General features: G+C 39.0%; 1 protein-coding gene across 2 annotated transcripts in view; it reads left to right on the top strand.

Annotated features, from left to right (window-relative positions):
* The window catches only part of ZMAT4 (zinc finger matrin-type 4), a 365,160-nt gene that overhangs the window by 188,579 nt on the left and 156,560 nt on the right, over window positions 1–20,021 (top strand). For both annotated transcript variants that reach the window (XM_026453908.1, XM_026453907.1), the window contains exon 4: window positions 18,586–18,742. In XM_026453908.1, the coding sequence (XP_026309693.1) occupies window positions 18,586–18,742 (157 nt within the window). The remainder of the gene's footprint in view (window positions 1–18,585; window positions 18,743–20,021) is intronic.

Genomic DNA, 20,021 nt, shown 5'->3' with positions numbered 1-20,021 from the left:
CAGACTCCCTCTCAAAAAAAAAGTAGCGATAGAAGTAAAAAAATATCACCTACTGTGGAATGTTTAGACAATTCATAAAGGACAAAGAAAAAAACTGCATAAGCAGATGTATATATATCACCATTTTAATATTTAGAGGTTTGCCTTTCAGATTTTGTTTTTACTCTTGCTCTTGCTCTTTCACACATGTGCTAATCTTCCTTCTGGATATTATGTAGATCATGGCTGTTGTTGCCTCTGTATGGCTTTGCCTCTCACTCTGGGTACCAGCTATGTCTTTATAATCAGCTACAAGGCCCTGTTTGATAGTCATTATTTCCCTCTCACTGCCTAAGCTCATCGCCTCTTACTCCCTCTGCTCCTGTTTGGCCGGTTTCCTTTGCTCATCTGTGCACACGCTGCTCACCTCATGCTCAAGGCCTCTCTACTCACTGTTCCTTCTACTTGGAATGCGGTTCCCCAATTCCTCACTTCTTTCTGGTCTTTATTCAAAAGTTCCTTCCATAGCGAGACCTTCTTGGACCCCTTTAACATTTAACATACTTTTTATTTATTCATTTTTTTGAGACAGAGCCTCCCTCTGTTGCCAGGCTGGAGTGCAGTGGAGCGACCTCGGTTCACTGCAACCTCCACCTCCTGAGTTCAAGCGATTCTCCTGCCTCAGCCTCCCAAGTAGCTGGGATTACAGGTGTGTGCCACCACGCCTGGCTCATTCTTGTATTTTTAGTAGAGATGGAGTTTCACCATGTTGGCCAGAATGGTCTCGATATCCTGACCTCGTGATCACCCGCCTTGGCCTCCCATAGTGCTGGGATTACAGGCGTGAGCCACTGTGCCCCGCCTATTTCACACACTTCTTCCCGTAAACTTCTTTCATTTCTTTCCTCCTTAGAAAGCATGACTAACTAACATAATATGTATTCTACATTTTACTTGTCTATGGTCAGCTTCTCCAGCTAGAATATAAACTCCATGACAAAGGGCATCACTGGGTTGCTTTCTGCACTGTCCCCAGAATAGTGCCTGATGCAGGGTTGACACCCCATAAAAAGCTGCTTTAAGATGTCAAATGAATGAGCTTAACAATACATCATAAATTATATTCCATATTCCATGACATATTTTTCTATATCATGATTTTTAATAGCCATTTCCATGTGAGAGCTTTTTCCCATTGTAACAATATATGACTATACCACAGTTAATTAAACATGAATTTAATAATGAATATGCCACAATTTGTTCAAATATTATCCTCTATTAACCAGTATTGTAAGTTTTTGCTTATTTTGCTGTTATAATCGGCACCTTAGCAATCAACCTTGTATGTATTTGCTCAAATCCTGATAATTTCCTAGAAGAAATTTCCAGAAATTAACTTTCTGGATCAAGAAGAATATATCTTTAAGGTGTTTGATCTACATTCTCAAATCACTATCCAAAAGGCTGTTTCTCTAAGCAGGGATTTCTAATACTGATTTCTTTGCACCTTTGACAATACTAGACATTATTTTTCAAAAATATTCCAATTTTTATGAGTAAAAAGTAGTAACTCATTAAATAATTTTATGTTCCTTAGGTTACTGGTAAGATTGATCTTTTTTATATTTTTTAAAGTTGGATATGTGTCCTTCTTTTCTTTTCTTTTTGTGTTTTTTGTTTTTGAGATGGAGTTTCGCTTTTGTTGCCCAGGCTGGAGTGCAGTGGTGGGATCTTGACTCACTGCAGCCTCTACCTCCTGGGTTCAAGCGATTCTCCTGCCTCAACCTCTTAAGTAGCTGAGATTACAGACTCCTGCCACCACACCTGGCAAATTTTTGTTTTTAGTTGATGCCGGGTTTCACCATTGGTGTCAGGCTGATCTTGAACTCCTGACTGCAAGTGATCCACCTGCCTCCGCCTCCCAAAGTGCTGAGATTACAGGCATGAGCCACTGCGCCTGGCCTGGATATGTATATTTCTTTTTATCCATTCTTAGTTTATGTCCTTTGCTTAACTGGTGGGGGGTTAATTAGCTTTCTTTTAATGCTTTGCAAGTGTCCTTTATATAGATAAGAATTTAAAAACATGTATGGTTAATATTCTTTGCCATTTGCTTTTAAATACTTTCATGTCATTTTTTTTTTTCTACCATTACCTTGATCTTGACTTTGTGTTGTTTCTTGATATACAGAACATTTATATGGAATAGGATATGCATATATTTTATGTTTTGAACTGTTTTCAATGTAATGCTTAAAAAGTTTAACTCATCCTAAGACCGTATGCGCATTTCTAGTTATTTCTCCTAGTTACTTTATGGTTTCATTATTTTCCCCAAATTGTTATTCAGTCCTCCAATTCCACTTATTGAATAATGTCCTTTTCCTCCCTGACTTGACATTTCCTTTATTACATACTAATTTGAATGTGTTATTTCGTTGTTTTGGCTCTGACTATTTTATTAACCTGTGCCTTTCTGTAGGAAAAACCTACTTTAAAAATCATTAGAGTTTTATAATGTGTTTTTCTTATTTCAGACTACAACTACTTCTCGTTTTTGATTTTCAAAATTATCTTAATTATTTAGTATCCGTATTTTTCTTGAAGAAGAAATTCAGAATCATTTTTTTCCAACCTCCAGTGTTTAAACTTGCATCAGTTTTGCAAATACATTTGGGAAGAAATTACTGCAGTTGGCTAATTCAATTAGCAAATTATGTAGTCCCTTTCTTTAGTGCCGTTGTGAGATATGATTTGATATACACTGCTCCTGGGACAATTCCCAGTTTCTGGAAGCTCTTCATCTAGCAAGGCTCTGTTCCTCCAGGTGCCGTCTTTTCCTGCTCCTTGCTACCTCATTTCCAAACATTAGGAGACAGGGCCTTCGATGAAAACCATGATTTCAGGATATGGCGCTATTGGAGCTTCCCTCCAAACAGTCTGCCCATGAAGCCTGTCTGTTTGTGGGTAAGGAGGGGAGCTGCATTCACCAGCACGCAATGTACTGACTGCCTTCCCCATCCTGACTGCTAAGTAGGCATGGATGTCACAGAATGGATATAGAATGATGGCAAAATAATGTGTGTTTTATTATTGACGTGATAGCATGTGCTAAAGAGATAATGGAAACAACGGAAGCCCATGCTACAGGATAACTTGTCAGCGATTTTATTGGTACAAATCTGAGTCTGGGGGACACAGTGAAGATATCCTCAGTGTCTTGTCTTTGTTTCAGAGGTTTCTCTTTTATGAGACACAACCCTAGGTCAGTTGGTTTTTAACAAAAACAGTAGTTAATTCTTAAATATAGTTTTTGCTTTCTAGGTTAAGCATCATTCTAAGTGCTTTCCACATATAAACTCATTTAATTCTCACGACTGTCTTATGTGAGAAATCCTATTATGATTCAGGTTTACTGCTTATCTCACTTGAACTTATGCCTTACAGCAGGTAGAAATTCACTTTAGATTCTGGCATCAGGTGGTCTATCAAATTAATTTTTAGTGTGCGCTTCATCCTTTTCTATCTTCGTTAATATTTAAAAGTTATAGTTAGGGAGACACCTACGGCTGCTAACCAGGTACATTTTAAACTCGAATTCATCTTTTATAAACCTTTGATTAGAAAATAAAACCCATACACAAAATGTAGAAAACAGATGTATCCCTTAATGAGTCCTAAGGCAAACACTATTATAACCACTACCCAGGTTGTGAAATAGATCTTTGCTAATCATTCCAGAAGCTTTTCCCATTGTCTCCTCCCAAGGTTGACCCTCTCTTTTTCACCAGAAGTAACCACTATCCTGACTTTTCCAGAATCACTTCCTTGAGTTTTTGTATAATTTTATCACTAATGTATCCCTCTAATGACCATAGTTTAATCTTGCCCAATTTTTAAAATCTTGACATACTTTTTACATCTATTTTAGTTTGCAGGTTTCTTCTCCATCTCTTATTCTTTACAATTTACCTATAAAAGAACCTGGGGGCCCTTGATCTAAAGAGTTTTCTAAAGTATAGGTTTTGCTGACTGTGTACTTATGATCCCCATTCAACACTTTCCTCTGTCCTTTCCATTCTCTGAAAATTGGCAGATGGATCCAGAGACTTGATTGGATTTGGGATTGATACATTTGGCAAGACTATAAATGGTGCTGTGTTCTTTCATTAAGAGGCACATGATATCTGGTTGTCTCTCTTTTTGTGATGTTAGCAGCTGTTGATGCCCAATGCCTAGATACATTAATTCATTGGAGGTTGCAAAACTGTTTTCTTCTACTTTTTTCAATGGTTAATTGGAATAATTTTAGAACAAGCTATTTTCCTCATTTATTGTTTGACACTCTGTGCTACAATTCTTTTAGGAAAAGCTGAAAAGATGCTTCATTCTTTTCTTTTATCAAGTGTCTAATTAAAGAACTGGTTGCCTATCGCGCTACAAAGGTTAACAAACAGGTTTTTAGGAAATATGACTATGAATTCATGTATTTGGAGCTATTTGAAAAGTCTTGGCCGGGCACAGTGGCTCATGCCTGGAATCCCAGTACTTTGGGAGGCCAAGGTGGGTGGATCATGAGGTCAAGGGATCGAGACCATCCTAGCCAACATGGTGAAACCCCGTCTCTACTAAAAATACAAAAAAAAAAAATTATCTGGGCATGGTGGCACATGCCTATAATCCCAGCTACTCAGGAGGCTGAGGCAGGAGAATCGCTTGAACCTGGGAGGTGGAGGTTGCAGCGAGCTGAGATCGCGCCACTGCACTCCAGCCTGGCAGCAGAGTGAGACTCCATCTCAAAAAAAGAGAAAAGTCTTGATCCTTTTAAAGATCCAACTGTCTCATTTGCTTCAAAGTTGCCTTTGAGTCCTTGTGTCATGACTGTAGTAGTCATTCCTAGCTTTCTTGTTGTCTAGCATGGCAAGATATTCCAGGATCATGTGGCACCCTTCCTAGAATTAGTATTTTTTTTTTTCCCACAAAAAGCTGGGTTTCTTTTTGTGGCAATGGTACTTCAAGATTGCTACAGTTTTTGAGGGCTAGGGAGGTTTTGTAGAGTTTGTTATTGTTTTTTAAGGCCTCTTTACTGGTTAGAATTAAGAAATATATATGTTTATATGATATCTCAAGGGTTTATACTAACACTTCCAATTCAAATCACAATCACAGGATTTGATACTCGCCTGTATTCCATCTGCTCACTCTTTTTCTACATTGAGTATGTTGGTTCACAAAGACGCAGGAAACGATGAATTAGAATATTCTGTAATTATTAATATACTTTATCCAATAATATTGCACATATCCTGTGAATAACAATATTGATGCTACAGCACCAGTATAATTAACCGAGAAATTAAATCTCTTTATTGCAGCGCATGCTCTCCCCAGTGTCTCCCCATCTTTAAATATGCTATATCTATAGTATCTGAGTTTACAGCCATTATACACTGTATTTATCCCTATTGGTTCTATTTATCTTAAATGTATCTATTTATATATCTATATGTATATATCTCAGACTACCACCTTTTTTTTTTTTTGAGACTGGGTCTCACACTGTCACCTAGGCTGGAGTGCAATGGCACGAGCTCGACTCACTGCAACCTCCACCTCCGGGGTTCACACGGTTCTCCTGCCTCAGCCTTCCCAGTAGCTGGGATTACAGGCAGGCACCACCACACCCAGGTAATTTTTTGTATTTTTAGTAGAGATGGAGTTTCACTGTGTTGGCCAGACTGGTCTCAACTACTGACTTCATGATCCGCCAGCTTCAGCCTCCCAGAGTGCTGGGATTACAGGCGTGAGCCACCACGCCAGCCCAACTACCACCAATTCTTTTTTGTTCGTTTTTTTTTTTTTTTTTTGAGATAGAGTCTCACTCTGTCACCCAGGCTGGAGTGCAGTGGTGTGATCTCCGCTCACTGCAAGCTCCGCCCCCCGGGTTCACGCCATTCTCCTGCCTCAGCCTCCCCAGTAGCTGGGGCTACAGGCTCCCACCACCACGCCCAGCTGATTTTTTTGTATTTTTAGTAGAGACAGGGTTTCACCGTGCTTGCCAAGATGGTCTTGATCTCCTGACCTCGTGATCCGCCCACCTCGGCCTCCCAAAGTGCTGGGATTACAGGCATGAGCCACCGTGCCTGGCCACCACAATTCTTATATCAATGTCTCCATAGTCATTTTGGTTATTAAAATCAATCTTACATTCTAGTAGGCACATTCGAGACAGCTCATGAGAACAAGCTTCCCTGAGTTCTTGCCTGTTTTCTCACTGGGCCCTTTATACTTAAATGTCAGCTTTGCTGGATATACAACATTTGTCATACATTATTTTACAAAACTAAAATATGTTACATCATCTGTTTTTGAAATGAAACATTGCAGTTGAAATGTCTGATGATAATCTAATTTTGTTTTCCTTCCATCTTTTTCTTAAAGTCTCAGGTAATTTTAAAATATCTTTCTATAAGGTTTGGTAATTTTACTGGAAAATTTTTTGTGTGTTGGTTGTTTTGGGTTGACATTTAGGGATATACATGAAGCTCTTTCAATACAGTTGGCACTCCACATTCGCGGGCTCCACATCCATGGATTCAACCAACTGCAGGTCAAAAATATTTGATAAAATGAAATAAAAATAACAATACAACAGTAAAAATAATATAAATAAAAGATACAGTATAACTATTAGCATAGCATTTATATTCTCTTAGGTACTATAAGTAATGCAGGGATGATTTAAAGTCTGCAGGAGGATGGGTGTAGGTTATATGCAAACACTGACATTTTCTTTCAAAGACTTGAGCATTTGCAGACTTTGACAACTGTAGGGGGTCCTCAAACCAATTTCCCATGGAGACTGAAGGATGACTGCATATACTTCCTTTAAATTTAATTGTAGGAGAGTGTTCTCAATTTATACTTTGTTTTGTTTTGGTTTGTTTGCTGGGATTATGCCTGTAATCCCAGCACTTTGGGAGGCTGAGGTAGGTGGATCACCTGAGGTTGAGAGCTCGAGACCAGTGTGGCCAACATGGTGAAAACCCATCTCTACTAAAAGTACAAAAATTAGTTGACGTGGTGGTGAGCATCTTTGATCCCAGCTACTCGGGAGGCTGAGGCAGAAGAATCACTTGGACTTGGGTGGCAGAGGTTGCAGTGAGCCGAGATCATGCCACTCACTGCTCTTCAGAATGGGTGACAGAGCAAGATTCACTCTCTCAAAAACAAAAAGAAAATCAAGATTGCTTTCCTAACTTAATATAGCTTCTTTGAGAGAGAAAGAGAGAGAGAAAGAGAAAGAGTGTGTGTGTAGTATAGCGTAGTGTTTAAGAAGAGAATGGTTTGTTTACTGAAGTGTATTAACTTCACTCTCCCCCACATTTGTCTGAACCTTCTCTTTGCTTTGTCTCCTTCGTTTTTGTCCTCAGTTTTAATTCTACTCTCAGCAGTTTCTCCTCAGTATGAAGCCATGGCCTGAAAAAAGTTCTGGTGGGTTGTATGGAAAATTTGCAGGTCTAGGCTGTGTCTGCCCCTCCAGGCTCTCCACAGACTTCTCTTACAGTCTGCTGTGGGGATGGGACATGTGCTCCTGATGCCAGCTGCTGTTCTCACATAGGGCTGCCAGGCTTTCCGTGGATACCTCCTGCTATTGAGTGTTCCTCTGGCTCCAGGTCCAGCAGAGCTCTCATTGCCTCACTCTATTTCCCTGCACAGATGCTGATAGCATGCAGATTTTGTGCTATTACTGGTTTATTTCCATTCGCTTACTTTTTGAGGTTGATGAGAACAACCTTGTCACCTAGTTTTGTAATAAATATTGTCTGTGGTTTTTTATTTGCCATTCTAGTTCTATTTTTTATTTGGGAATTTAGAGAGATTAAAAAAAGATACCACTGCTGCCAACATTTTCTGAGAACTCTCATTTTATTTTGTATGTACATAGTTTTCATCAATCAACAGATATTTATTAAATGGTCTATGGCAGGCCCTATTATAGACACCAACGATATAGCTATGAACAAAACAGAGTTTCTACCCTCAATACATATAATAGGAAAAGAATGGTATTGAACATATACACCACTAAATAAGTGAGAAAATATCAAATATAAGTAAATTTCAAGAAGTAAATGAAAGTAGATAATATGTATCTATTCTTTTAAACCATTTGATTACATATATATACACACACACACTTTATATACACGCATATACATATTATATATATATACACACACATATGTATACATACACACAAAGATATTTGACTTACATACAAATATTTTTGAATAGTATTTTCTGGATTACAAAGCGTGTTTCCATGTAATGCATTCTTTTATCTTTTTATGAATAGGCAGATAAGGTAGATTTTACTCCCCATGTGACAGAGGAGGAATCTCATGTTTAATAATTGTAAGTGACATCCAATACAGTTATAGCCAAAGCTTCATCAAGTATCTTTTGAATCTGAATCTGCTTTTTTAAAAGTTAATATTCTATTTTTTAATACCACATTACATAAAACACTGTGCTGGGGGTTGGAGATGACACCTTTTCGGCCCAAGTAATGAAGTTTCAATTAGCGGCAGTAAGATATATGCTTAGTGCTGTCAGGTGCAGGGAGTGGCCGGGCAGGCCTGAATGAAGTTCCGTGCGAATGAGGAAGCATCGGCTGTCTTCGTGGTGGGATGTCCCGGGGAAGCCTAACGAAGGAGATTGTATCTGCGTGGCCCTTGCATATAGCGAGACGGGGCATTTCTAGTTGGAATGAACCAAGTGAACAAAGACAGGTAGGCATATCCTTAACGTAGCTGGAGGAGAGTGAGAGTTCAATCGACTGTTTAGTTTTTCTTCATACACTCATCATTCAACGAGTTTTTAAGTTACTATGTGCCAGGGCAGAGATAGAAAGGTAGATAGGGAAGGAGGTTAGTCTAATGGGGGAGACGTGTGCTCCCCACCTGATTTGAAAGTGAGATCTTTCCATGGGACTGAATCTTCCCTCACCCGCAGCATCCAACAGAAACAGGCAGCCGGGAGAGGAGGAGCAGAGGATTTCAGTGCTGGGATTTTGAGCCATTTTCTTGGCAGGCTGCTTGGTGTTCCTAACCTTGAAAAAAATCAATTTGCTTGGAGCATATTATGTCTGAAAAGCACCCATGGGGGAAAAGACTAGAAAAGTGTGTTGAGCGTTAGATGTTAGCAGAATTTAAATGTCATGATAAGGAATTTATTTTGGGGTAGTAAAGCATGGTTGAGAGTTTTTGACAAGAAGACTGACCTAAGATGCCAGCGCATCCATGAATTCGGCCAAAAGTTCAAAAATTAGTTCCACCACTTTCTGAAAAGATGACTGACATATTAAAGAATTTATTTAAACCCCCGAGCTTCATTTTCTTGATCTGTTAAAAATGGGAATTTGTGTATTTATTTTGTATTTGTATTATGTATTTGTATTTACTTGTATTTGTATTATGTATTTGTATTTATTTGTGTGTATTTGTATTTATTTTATTATGTATTTATCCACTGACAACTCATTTATTCATTCATTATTAAGTTTAACTGATATTTAATAATTACTCAGTTCTGGTTGAGCTCCATGGCTCACGCCTGTAATCCCAGCACTTTGGGAGGCCGAGGTGGTGGATCACGGGGTCAGGAGATCGAGACCATCCTGCCTAACACGGTGAAACCCCGTCTTTACTAAAAAATACAAAAAATTAGTCAGACACGGTGGCACACGCCTGTAGTCCCAGCTACTCGGGAGGCTGAGGTAGGAGAATGGCGTGAACCCAGAAGGCGGAGGTTGCAGTGAGCCAAGATCACACCACTGTCGCCTGGGCAACAGAGCGAGACTCTGTCTCAAAAAAACCCAATAATAAATAAATAAATAAATAAATAAATAAATAAATAAATAAATACTTAGTTCTAGAGCTACGTGGTCAAATGTAGTAGCCACTCACTCAAAGGAGCTGTTGAACAATTGTAATGCAGATAGTCTGAATTGAGATGTGCTATCAGTGTGAAATATACATTTGATTTGGAAGTCTTAGTATGAGAAAAAGAATATAAAATACCTCATTAATAATGTTTATGTTGAATACATCCTGAAAGGAAAGAAGAAATAAGTTTAAGAGAGCCATTGTACAGCATGGCGACTATAGTTAATGGTGATACATTATATTATTGAAAAATTCCAAGAGAGTCGGTGTTAAGTGCTCTTGCCACAAAAATTGTAGCTATGTAAGGCAATATATATGTTAATTAGCTAGATTTAACTATTCCACAATGTATATGTGCTTCAAATGCATAGAATTTTATCTTTCAATTAAAAAATAAATTTGAAAAAATATTTTTTGAAATTAATTTCATGGTTCTCTTTTTCAAAAATGTGTCATTTAGAATATTTAAATGTAGCCTGTTTTACAGCTTGTACTGTATTTCTATTGGACGATGCTGCTCTAGATACTGGGTGTACAATATTGAATAGTGGTCAGAGACAGATAGTAAATAAGCACGTTTAAATATCCAAGTCATCTAATTCTAGACTGAAATAAGTGCTGTGATCTTCCCAATTGCTTTTCATCCCACCTTTGCTCTCTCCGGCCCCTCTATTCATTTGCGGCATTTTCCTAGCCACTTCTCTTGGTTAGTGGGGCTTGTCTAACTTACACAGTTGTCCTCTCTCAGGAACTCTGGCTAATTTCTCCCTTTTGGGGTCTTGCAACTACTGTGACCATCTGTTTAAATATTTCTTCGGTGACTAAAAAAACAAACTAAAGCTATCCAAATTCCAAAGGCAAACAGAATTCTTCATCCCTCTTCAATAGAAATCTTCAGTCTTTCTTTCCTTTATTGTCAAAATGACCATTTCCTCCAATACTATGGAAATTGGGAATTTTCATCCACAGAGTGTGTGGTTTGTATCCAAATAGCTGGGCATATGTCTGTCTAGTTCATGCCAGCCTTCCTGTAGACACTACAGCTTCCCCATGGACTCGGAACATCACTCACCTTCTAGCCATAGGACATATCCTTTGTATGTGGACAAACTCACACAATAACATTCCCATTATATCCATTTCAGTATAGTGTATGAATGACACTTTATGCCAGTTGGCCTTTTCCTGAAACAAAGCAATCATATTGGTAAGAAAGCAAGGGAGATATTATAATAACATTAGGTGGAAAACAGAGTTAAGTGACCAAGTTAGAAATGGTTAATGAATGGCTGTGTCAAGTCGTTCAACTATTTAATTCATGTTTATCAAGTCTGTTTTATAAATCCAGACCTGTGTCAGGCACTGGCTATGATGGGAGGATAATTTCTAAAGTTCTTGTAAATTTGCTGCCTAATTTCTAAAGTTCTTGTAAATTTGCTGCCTTTAAGATGTTTTTAGAAAGATAATTCTAAAACATAAACAAAACGCTAATAAAGCAATTAAAGGACAGGACCAAATCAAAATGTATGGCAAGGATGTTAAGGACTAGGAGAGGTCAGGAAGGAAGATGTGGATGAAATTTGCAGACACCTTGAAAAAACTCTTGGAGAAAATGGACCTTGATATCTGGATGTGACTTAAACAGGTCAGGAGGAGAGAGAACAGCTTGACCCAAATGGAGTGGAACGGGATGCATGAGAGAAAACAGTGGGAGACAGTGTTGCCCAGGACCCTATAGTCAATCAGGAAATGTGACTTCCAGGCCTTTTGATCCCAGTAAAGTGGGAGAGAAGAGACACCATTTTCTGTGTTTTGGTTTTCTCCAAAGTTAAATACCAGAATATAAGCAACAACATGCATAACACTGGAAATAGTTGCATTTATTGGACATTCTATCTTACTACAGGGTATGCGCTGAGAGGTGCAGTTATTTCTGCATCTCGCAGAAGGTGTCACATGACTATTGCCTTCAGGTGTAGCTTAGTAGCAGCTGCAAGTAGAGTTTCATTATAGCCACAGAATGTCTTTTGCCAAAATGAACACAAGTTATGAGGATCGTAGAATGTCTAGCCAGTGCTCAAAGAAATTCATTCCATATACTACACAGGAACCAACATGAACAAAATACTCCTTGTTATTATTCACTTTCTGAATAAGTTTCACCTCCAAGCAGAGGATGCCTAGAAAATAAAAAAAACAACAACTTAAGCTTCAAATTTCAACATATCTTTGGGCTTTTGAAATCATTTAAATGAATCTTTTAGGCTTTTTCTCTAGAACAGATTTATTTAGATATAATTCATATGTCACAAAACTCACCTATTTAAAGTATAAAATTCAAGGGTTTTAGGTATATTCACTGAGCTGTGTGACTGCCAGTTCTACAGTAACCTTGGAAACTCTTTACCCATTAGCAATCACTCCTCATTTCCCTTCCCATCTCCCTCCTCCCCGCTCCCCGACTGCCCCCTGATTCCTAGACAATCACTAATTCACTCTCTGTGTTTATAGATTTTCCTATTCTGGAAATATTATGTAAACAGAGTCATACATTATGTGGTCTTTTGTGATGGATTGGCTTCTTTTATTTAGCATAATGTTTTCAAGATTCCTCCATGTTGTAGCCTCTATCAGTATTTTATTCTTTTGGTTGCAAATACCATGCCATTGTATGGACATACCACATTTTATTTACTCCCTCTGCAATTGGCAGACATTTGGTCTGTTTCCACTTTGGGGCTATTATGAATGATGTGTCTATAAAAACTCATGTAAAAGTTTTTATGTGGACATATATTTTTATTTCTCCTGAATGAAATACATTTAATTCTCATTTTCCACAGGAGTTATGTTCTATAAAGTTGTCATCATCACTGAATTAGCAAATGTTGAGCCACTGCTCCTAGGTAAAATACAGGATTAGGTCTGGGAGACTGCTGGTCACAATATTTTTGTCAATCCATCCATATGTAACCTAGTTTTGTGTGTTTCTGTTTAGAGATACTTTACTGAAAAAAAAAAAAATATATATATATATAGTAAATTTCTTTGCTTTTTAGCCTCACAACAATGCTATCCACTATGCTTTTTTATCGATTGTTATCTCTGGAATTCACAAATTTAGACAACCTTTTTCTATCGCTCCATTACTCTCTGTGCATGTTTCTTTAGCATTTTCTGGAGTGGTCTCACATACAGATCAGTGAATTTCCTCTGTCTCCTTCTGGATGTAAGTACTAGTGCTTGATTAACATTGAACTCAAGGCCAGCAGCACTATGATGCATGCCTGAGTGAAGCTTACCTAACACGGGTGTTTTCTCCATAAGGAGTTTCACCGAACTCCTCACTCTGCCATTCTGAAAGTGCATGTCTCCCTCTTAGGCTTTTTATCTTCACCTAAAGCAACAGAGAATGAGGACAATCATCTGAATTAACTTAAAGAAATCTTTATAACAGAAGAGAAAGGTGTTTGGGGATTAGATTTCTAGCCAGGGTCAGTGAGGTTTTCTGTCCTGATTGAATTCTTCTGAAAACTTTTTAATGTTGCAAAATGCTTTGACTGAGCAGCTTTAGGTTACTCCACAAGCATTCTTTTTATTTCTTTCAGCAATATGGACAGTACATTTAAAAAGTCTGACTGAATTTTTGCCTCCAGTTTGAAACTCATATTTTAAGGATAATCTTGAAGCCAGAAATTTTAAATATATTCATTGAGGTCAATTCATCAAACTTTATGGAGTTTCTACCCTGGTTCATATATCAACCTTGCTCTGGATGCAGCAAGACACTCTAATGAAAGTGATGTCTTAGTTCTTTTTGTGCTACTGTAACAGAGCACCACAGCCTGAGTAATTCATGATGAACATAAATGTACTCAGCTCATGGTTCTGGAGGCTGGGAAGTCCAAGACAGAGGGGTTGCATCTGGTGAGGGTTTTCTTGCTGTGTCATAACATGGTGGAGGGCATTACATGGTGACCAAGAGGAAGTGAGGGTTGAACAGCAATCCCACTCTCTTGATCACAAACCCACTCTCTCCATAACAGAATGAATCCATTCACGACGGCTCAGACCTCTTAACGGTCCCACCGCTCAACATTGTTGTGTTAGGGATTAAGTTTCTAACACATTCAAACCATAGCAGATGATATAATCTAGAGTTGCAAAGAGCCATTAATTTGGGATTTTGGTAGCTAAGAATATGCAATTAAAATTCTGCATAGTTGTCTGGGTGTCGGTGGCTCATACCTGTAATCCCAGTACTTTGGGAGGCCAAGGTGGGCAGATCACTTCAGGTCACTTGTTTGAGACCAGCCTGGCCAATATGGTGGCCATCTCTACTAAAAATACAAAAAATTAGCCAGGCGTAGGGTGTACGCCTGTAATCCCAGCTACTCAGGAGGCTGAGGTGGAAGAATCACTGGAACCCAGGAGGCAGAGGTTGCACTAAGCCGGGACTGTACCACTGCACTCCGGCCTGGGAGACAGAGTGAGACTCCATCTCAAAAAAAAGAAAAAAAAAAAATTCTGCATAGTTGTGTATCCATCAGTGTCATTAGAGCAGTTAGGGTTAGTGGCACTTAAAATTGCACTATGTGAATAACTGGCCCCTTTTATAAAGTATCTCACTTAGTGTGTACTGTTGGCATGAAAGGCTGCCTAACTTTTCAGGGCCTCACAGCCCCTCTATTATCAGGTACCTAAAATTGCCTGGTCCCTCTCGTACAACTATGGCATAACTATATCCCATGATACATTATTATATAACAATTGATTTTCCTCTTCTTTTATTTTTTATTTTTCTATATGATAATGAGATTGTCCAGGAAAGGAGAAGTCTAGGAATATATATATTAAAACTACCATTGCGAAACTAACATATTTCCCTACTGAACCCTCAAGTTAGTGTATAAATTGTTGTCATCTCTGGTTCTTTACCCGGACATCTTTCTGTCAATTGGAAAAATGTTGGGTTGCCATAGACCTCCCTGTGTTACCTGTCTCCTCTTTTGACTTTTATGTCACACAAGTTACTAATCCCACAAACCAACCCTCTGCTCCATTCATTCAGTACACGTTTGAAGGTCCTCCATTGTGGTAATGTGGTGCTAGGTGCTGGCTCCTCACTATCAATGAGACAATTTCCTAGACCTTAAAGAAGTTTTGCCCTCTCATGAGGCGGACTAATATGAAAACAAGTAAGTACAATAATTCCATGTTCTGTAAAAGAATGTACAAGGCACCCAGGAGACCCAAAGACTGGTTCTCACTTCTCCCAGACAGTAGAGGGAGCCAGAAGTGGTTTCAGGCTGGTGCAGTGGCTCACTCCTACAGTCCCGGCACTTTGGGAGGCCAAAGCAGGAGCATTGCTTGAGGCTAGGAGTTCAAGGCCAGTCTGGAAAACAGGTTGTAGACATTCTTTCTCTGCAAACAATAAAAAAGTATTATCCAGGTGTAGTGGCATGTGTCTGTGATCCTAGCTACTCTGGAGGTTGACGTGAAAAGATTGCTTGAACCCAAGGAGTTCCAGGCTGCAGTGAGCTATGATGGCACCACTGCACTCCAGCCTGAGCGACAGAGCAAGACCCTGCAGCAAAAAAAAAAAAAAAAAAAAAAAAAAAAGCAGCAGCAGCAGCTTCACCTCAAGGAAGTGATGAGATGAGCCAGGAAGAAAGATTCTGGTACAACTGATTTAGACATGGAGTGATCCAGAAGGGCGTTCCAGCAGTTCCTTTAAGAAAGGCTTAAAGATGAAAACCCATACAGACAGTCCTGATTTACATTATTTTTTTAATCTTACAATTAGGAGAATGTGAGTCCAATATGAGACTCTAGTTCTTTGATTATAATACTTCCCCTTATTTTCTGTCTGCTTCTCCAATTCTCCTGGTGCCAGCCTCCTTGATAACAGGGCATGGAGTCATATTCATCTACCACAGCATCTAACACAATTAGTAGGACCTTAAAAATGTGTTGGGTAAATGAATACCATAAATCCATTTTTCATTCATTAAGGGCAACTCTTTGCCCTGGAAACTAGTTCTCAGTCATTTTGTGTGTTGATGCTGGCCTCTGTCTCTGGGCCCCTAGATTTTCTTTAGACATTTCTAGCTGTTAAAGCTTCAGGGAGAAAGGCCAGGCATGGCTGGAGTTTTCATTGGAAGTGGCGAAACAGATGCATAGATTCTAAAGAGAATGCACAGATGAACAGATACACAGGTTCTAAGACTGAGAATTAAGCTCTGGCTTATGAACTTGTTCCTAATTTTAAAAAATTACACTTTTTGACCTATGTCATGCATAAGTAGGTAGAAAAAATGGTATAATTCAAGCAACCACTTTCACCCTGATAATCTTCCTTTTTAAAAATTGGTGAGACTTGATTTCATTCTTTTTTATGACTGAGTAGTATTCCATGGTGTGTGTGTGTGTGTGTGTGTGTGTGTGTGTGTGTGTGTGTATTTACATTTTCTTTATCCAATCATCTATTGATGGTCACTTACATTGATTCAGTATCTTTGCTATTATGAATAGTGCTGCAATAAACATAAAAGTGAAGTTATCTTTTTAACACAATGATTTTTTTTCCTTTGGGTAGATACCCATTAGTGGGATTTCTGGATCAAATGGTAGTTCTATTTTTAGTTCTTTGTTATGCTAATAGCCCAGACTTCACTGCTCTGCAATATATCCATGTCACAAAACTGCACTTGTACCCCTCAAATGTATACAAATTTTAAAAAGTGAGACTAATATATATCCTCTAGCATGCAGTAAAGAGACACCAAGTTTGGTCTTTCATTCCTCTTGCATGATCTACTCCTCATTTAATGGGCTGGAACCCTTCAGGGACTCCCTGATTTGCCTCTTCCTGGTGATTCTGGTCTATGCCATCTCCCTGGCTTCCATGCCATCTCCTAGGCTTGACAGGGGAGGTAGGTAGCTGGGGGGACCCAGGAAGCCAACCCTGCCCCTTCCCTCCAGGTCCATTTCATCTCCATAGTATTCCACACAGATGTAAAAGTATTCATACTTTTTTGTTTTTTTATCTCTGGAGAAAACTTAAAGCACTTTGGCTTTAAACTCTTAGCAAGAGTATTGCCAAAGGGCACAACCTCAGGGCTACTAGATTTCCTAGCAGGAGAGGACCCATTGGGAAAGCTCCTCCTGTCTCCAGTGGTCCTTTTCCACTCACTGACCACCTCCATCCCAGCACCAATGTTTGGAGTCTCTCCCTGAACTTCAGGTCAGCCTCTTGCTCCTGGGACACATACACCCCTCTTCCTTCCAAGGATGAAATGCTAATTATCAGAGATATTACAGACTAATGCCTTAAGGTGGAAGGAGTTCATTTCCAAACTACCACATAATTTGTAAGGCGATACTCTCTCTAGCAGTCTGGACATCTTATTACTACGCAGATAAACTATGTAATTCCCTTCTTCCAGCCAGTCACCACCCTCATCCTCCTCACTATCCAATTGTAAATTGTACTCTCTGGGCTCACTAGGAATAAGAGAAGGGGCCATTGTGGGGCCATATACTCATTGCAGCTGGCTCTTTAGCAAAGAGATGCTTGGCTATTGTTGCACCCTTAAGGAACAGATTAACTTCTTATCTAAAAGTCTGTTCTACCCTCCATTTCTAACTAAGCAGGAGGGGAAGCAATGGATTACTCCTCGCCTTCATAAGTATAGGTAATTGATGACCTGCGCGCACAATAGCGGGTCACAGGCTCTGACCAAGGTTTTATTTTTTTCTAAATTATGGTTCATTTTCATTAAGCCGTACAAAGGAGTAAAAATCCAGCTGGATTTAAGCATTTTGTGCAGCATTTAATGAATCACCTTTCCTGAAGAAAAGGGAAATTACACAAACTCCCCCAGAAAATCTAGCCAGCACAGTCATCATAGCTTTATGATACAGAATCGAGTTAATTATGAAAAACACTCAATTCCTTAAAGAAATCTTTAAAAATCTTGAACATCGTGGCCATATATCCTGGTGAGGCTAAAATTGGTCAAAAGCAGAGCAGAATAATAAATGATAATTTCTGCTAAATAATTCAGGCTATCTGAACTCTGATATTTTACTGACTTTAATGAGTATAATGGGTCCAGTTAGAGACTGCTTTCCTTTACTGTGCCAGACTCAGTATGTTCTCTCTTAATTGTGGGCTTTTTTATTTGGATAACTCATCTCTACAAATTTATCCTGAAATCCCAGTATCTGGCGTTAATAGCTACTAACTAACTGTATGTCAAAGTCAGTCACTGAGTAAGTTTTGATCATGATTATCATGAAGAAAAAGAGATTGCACTGGGGCCTGTCAGTGGGTGGGGGGCTAGAGGAGGGATAGCATTAGGAGAAATACCTAATGTAGATGATGGGTTGATGGGTGCAGCAAACCACCATGGCACATGTATACCTATGTAACAAACCTGCATGTTCTGCACATATATCCCAGAACTTAAAGTATTAAAAAAAAAAAAAAATTAAAAAGAAGATTAGTAGAAAGCAAGGCAAAAAGGGAGCGAGAGATTGCAGAACAAAAACTAGATGTTTCAATACACTAGTTCGTCTGGGATAAGCCTCATTTGTAAAAGAATGGAATGGGTATGTCTCAAACGTGGCCTTTGTTTCTCCCGCGCAGGGAAGTGATGCCGACATGGTGGATAAGAACAAGTGCTGCACACTCTGCAACATGTCATTCACTTCAGCGGTGGTGGCCGATTCCCATTATCAAGGCAAAATCCACGCCAAGAGGTTAAAACTCTTGCTAGGAGAGAAGACCCCATTAAAGACCACAGGTACGTGCAGGAACAGTGATCGCGGGGAGACCCTGAAAACCAAGTGCTGGCCTGTCATGCGGATCATGCTCCTCCTTCACAGGCAGTTGTCAGAACCAGAGCCTAATGGTAGACATCACTCAAAGCCTTTAGGGTGGCTGAGCTCAGCAGACCTGGCTGTCGTAAGACCCCTGAATACCATTTCAGGTGCTCATTCTATCACCCTGGCTCCTTCTGATGAAGTATTGCAGCAGCTTGCATCTGCTGAAGAGCTGTGTGTGTTCTGCAAGATGTTGTCTATCATGCCTACTGTGTATTATATAAGATGTGATATCTATTCTGTTTTCTAGATTCCGTCTGCAATTAGAGTGGATCATGCATGCTGAGTTATGTGTAATGGAGAGGTCCCCTACCAATGTCTGTATAATGCAGGACATCATCCCTTTTTTACCTTGGCAGGGGAGAGTGGGAGGAAAAGAAAGAAAAATTTGTAATCTTTAAAACTACTTTAGTGTGCCAAGAACTGAATTTTTTTTTCTTCTGAGATTACATTCTCATCATCTTTGCAGGGGACCCTGTGATTCATCTTGCAGGAGATCCTGTGATTCAAGCCTATTAACTTTCACAAGTAAAACCTTAAATATTGAAAACTGATGATTTGACCTTTTAGTTGCTTAACTAAAATAAATTCTTCGGCGGTCTATCACATCATGAAACTAAAATACTCTTATAATGTAATGAAGATAAACTATTTGGACAAGTTTTATTTTGTGGCAGAAATGTGACCAAACAGGTTATAATCCAGAGAAGTTGGGGGCATATTTCATGGTGCCTACTCTTTCCAAGCAATTAAAATTTAGCAGTACATTTTATCTGCTGTCTAATGAATCATGCATAAACTGTAGGTGTAATTATTTTGTAAATGGTGTTTTGGAAACTGGAGAGAGTCTGAAACAATGCTTGGCTTTTATTCTTACCACTGTTTTTCTTAAGAAAAATGTATTCTTTTTACCTAGAGAATCGCAAGGAATCATTTTACTGTATTTTTCTAGTTACTTTAACTAAACAACATTGTTTTTGTAAAGGTGGCTGTGACATTCAGGCATAGGATGAGGTTGCAAAACACATGAAATCTGGAGACAAACTCTGTATGTTTGGGGGCACAGGTTGTGTATCAACCTTTGACAAGCAGCCAGTCAATTGAAACTCCTGATTCTTGCTCCCTTAAAGGTTGCATATTCATCTTGTAACCTACTCCCCATCAAATGTCTTAAAATAGACATCTCAAAAAAAAGTCACT

The sequence above is a fragment of the Piliocolobus tephrosceles genome, chromosome 7, assembly GCF_002776525.5.
Source record: "Piliocolobus tephrosceles isolate RC106 chromosome 7, ASM277652v3, whole genome shotgun sequence".
NCBI classification, from domain to species: Eukaryota; Metazoa; Chordata; class Mammalia; order Primates; family Cercopithecidae; genus Piliocolobus; species Piliocolobus tephrosceles.
Note: the sequence above shows the minus strand (reverse complement) of the source record. Positions and strands in the feature narration are given on the sequence as shown.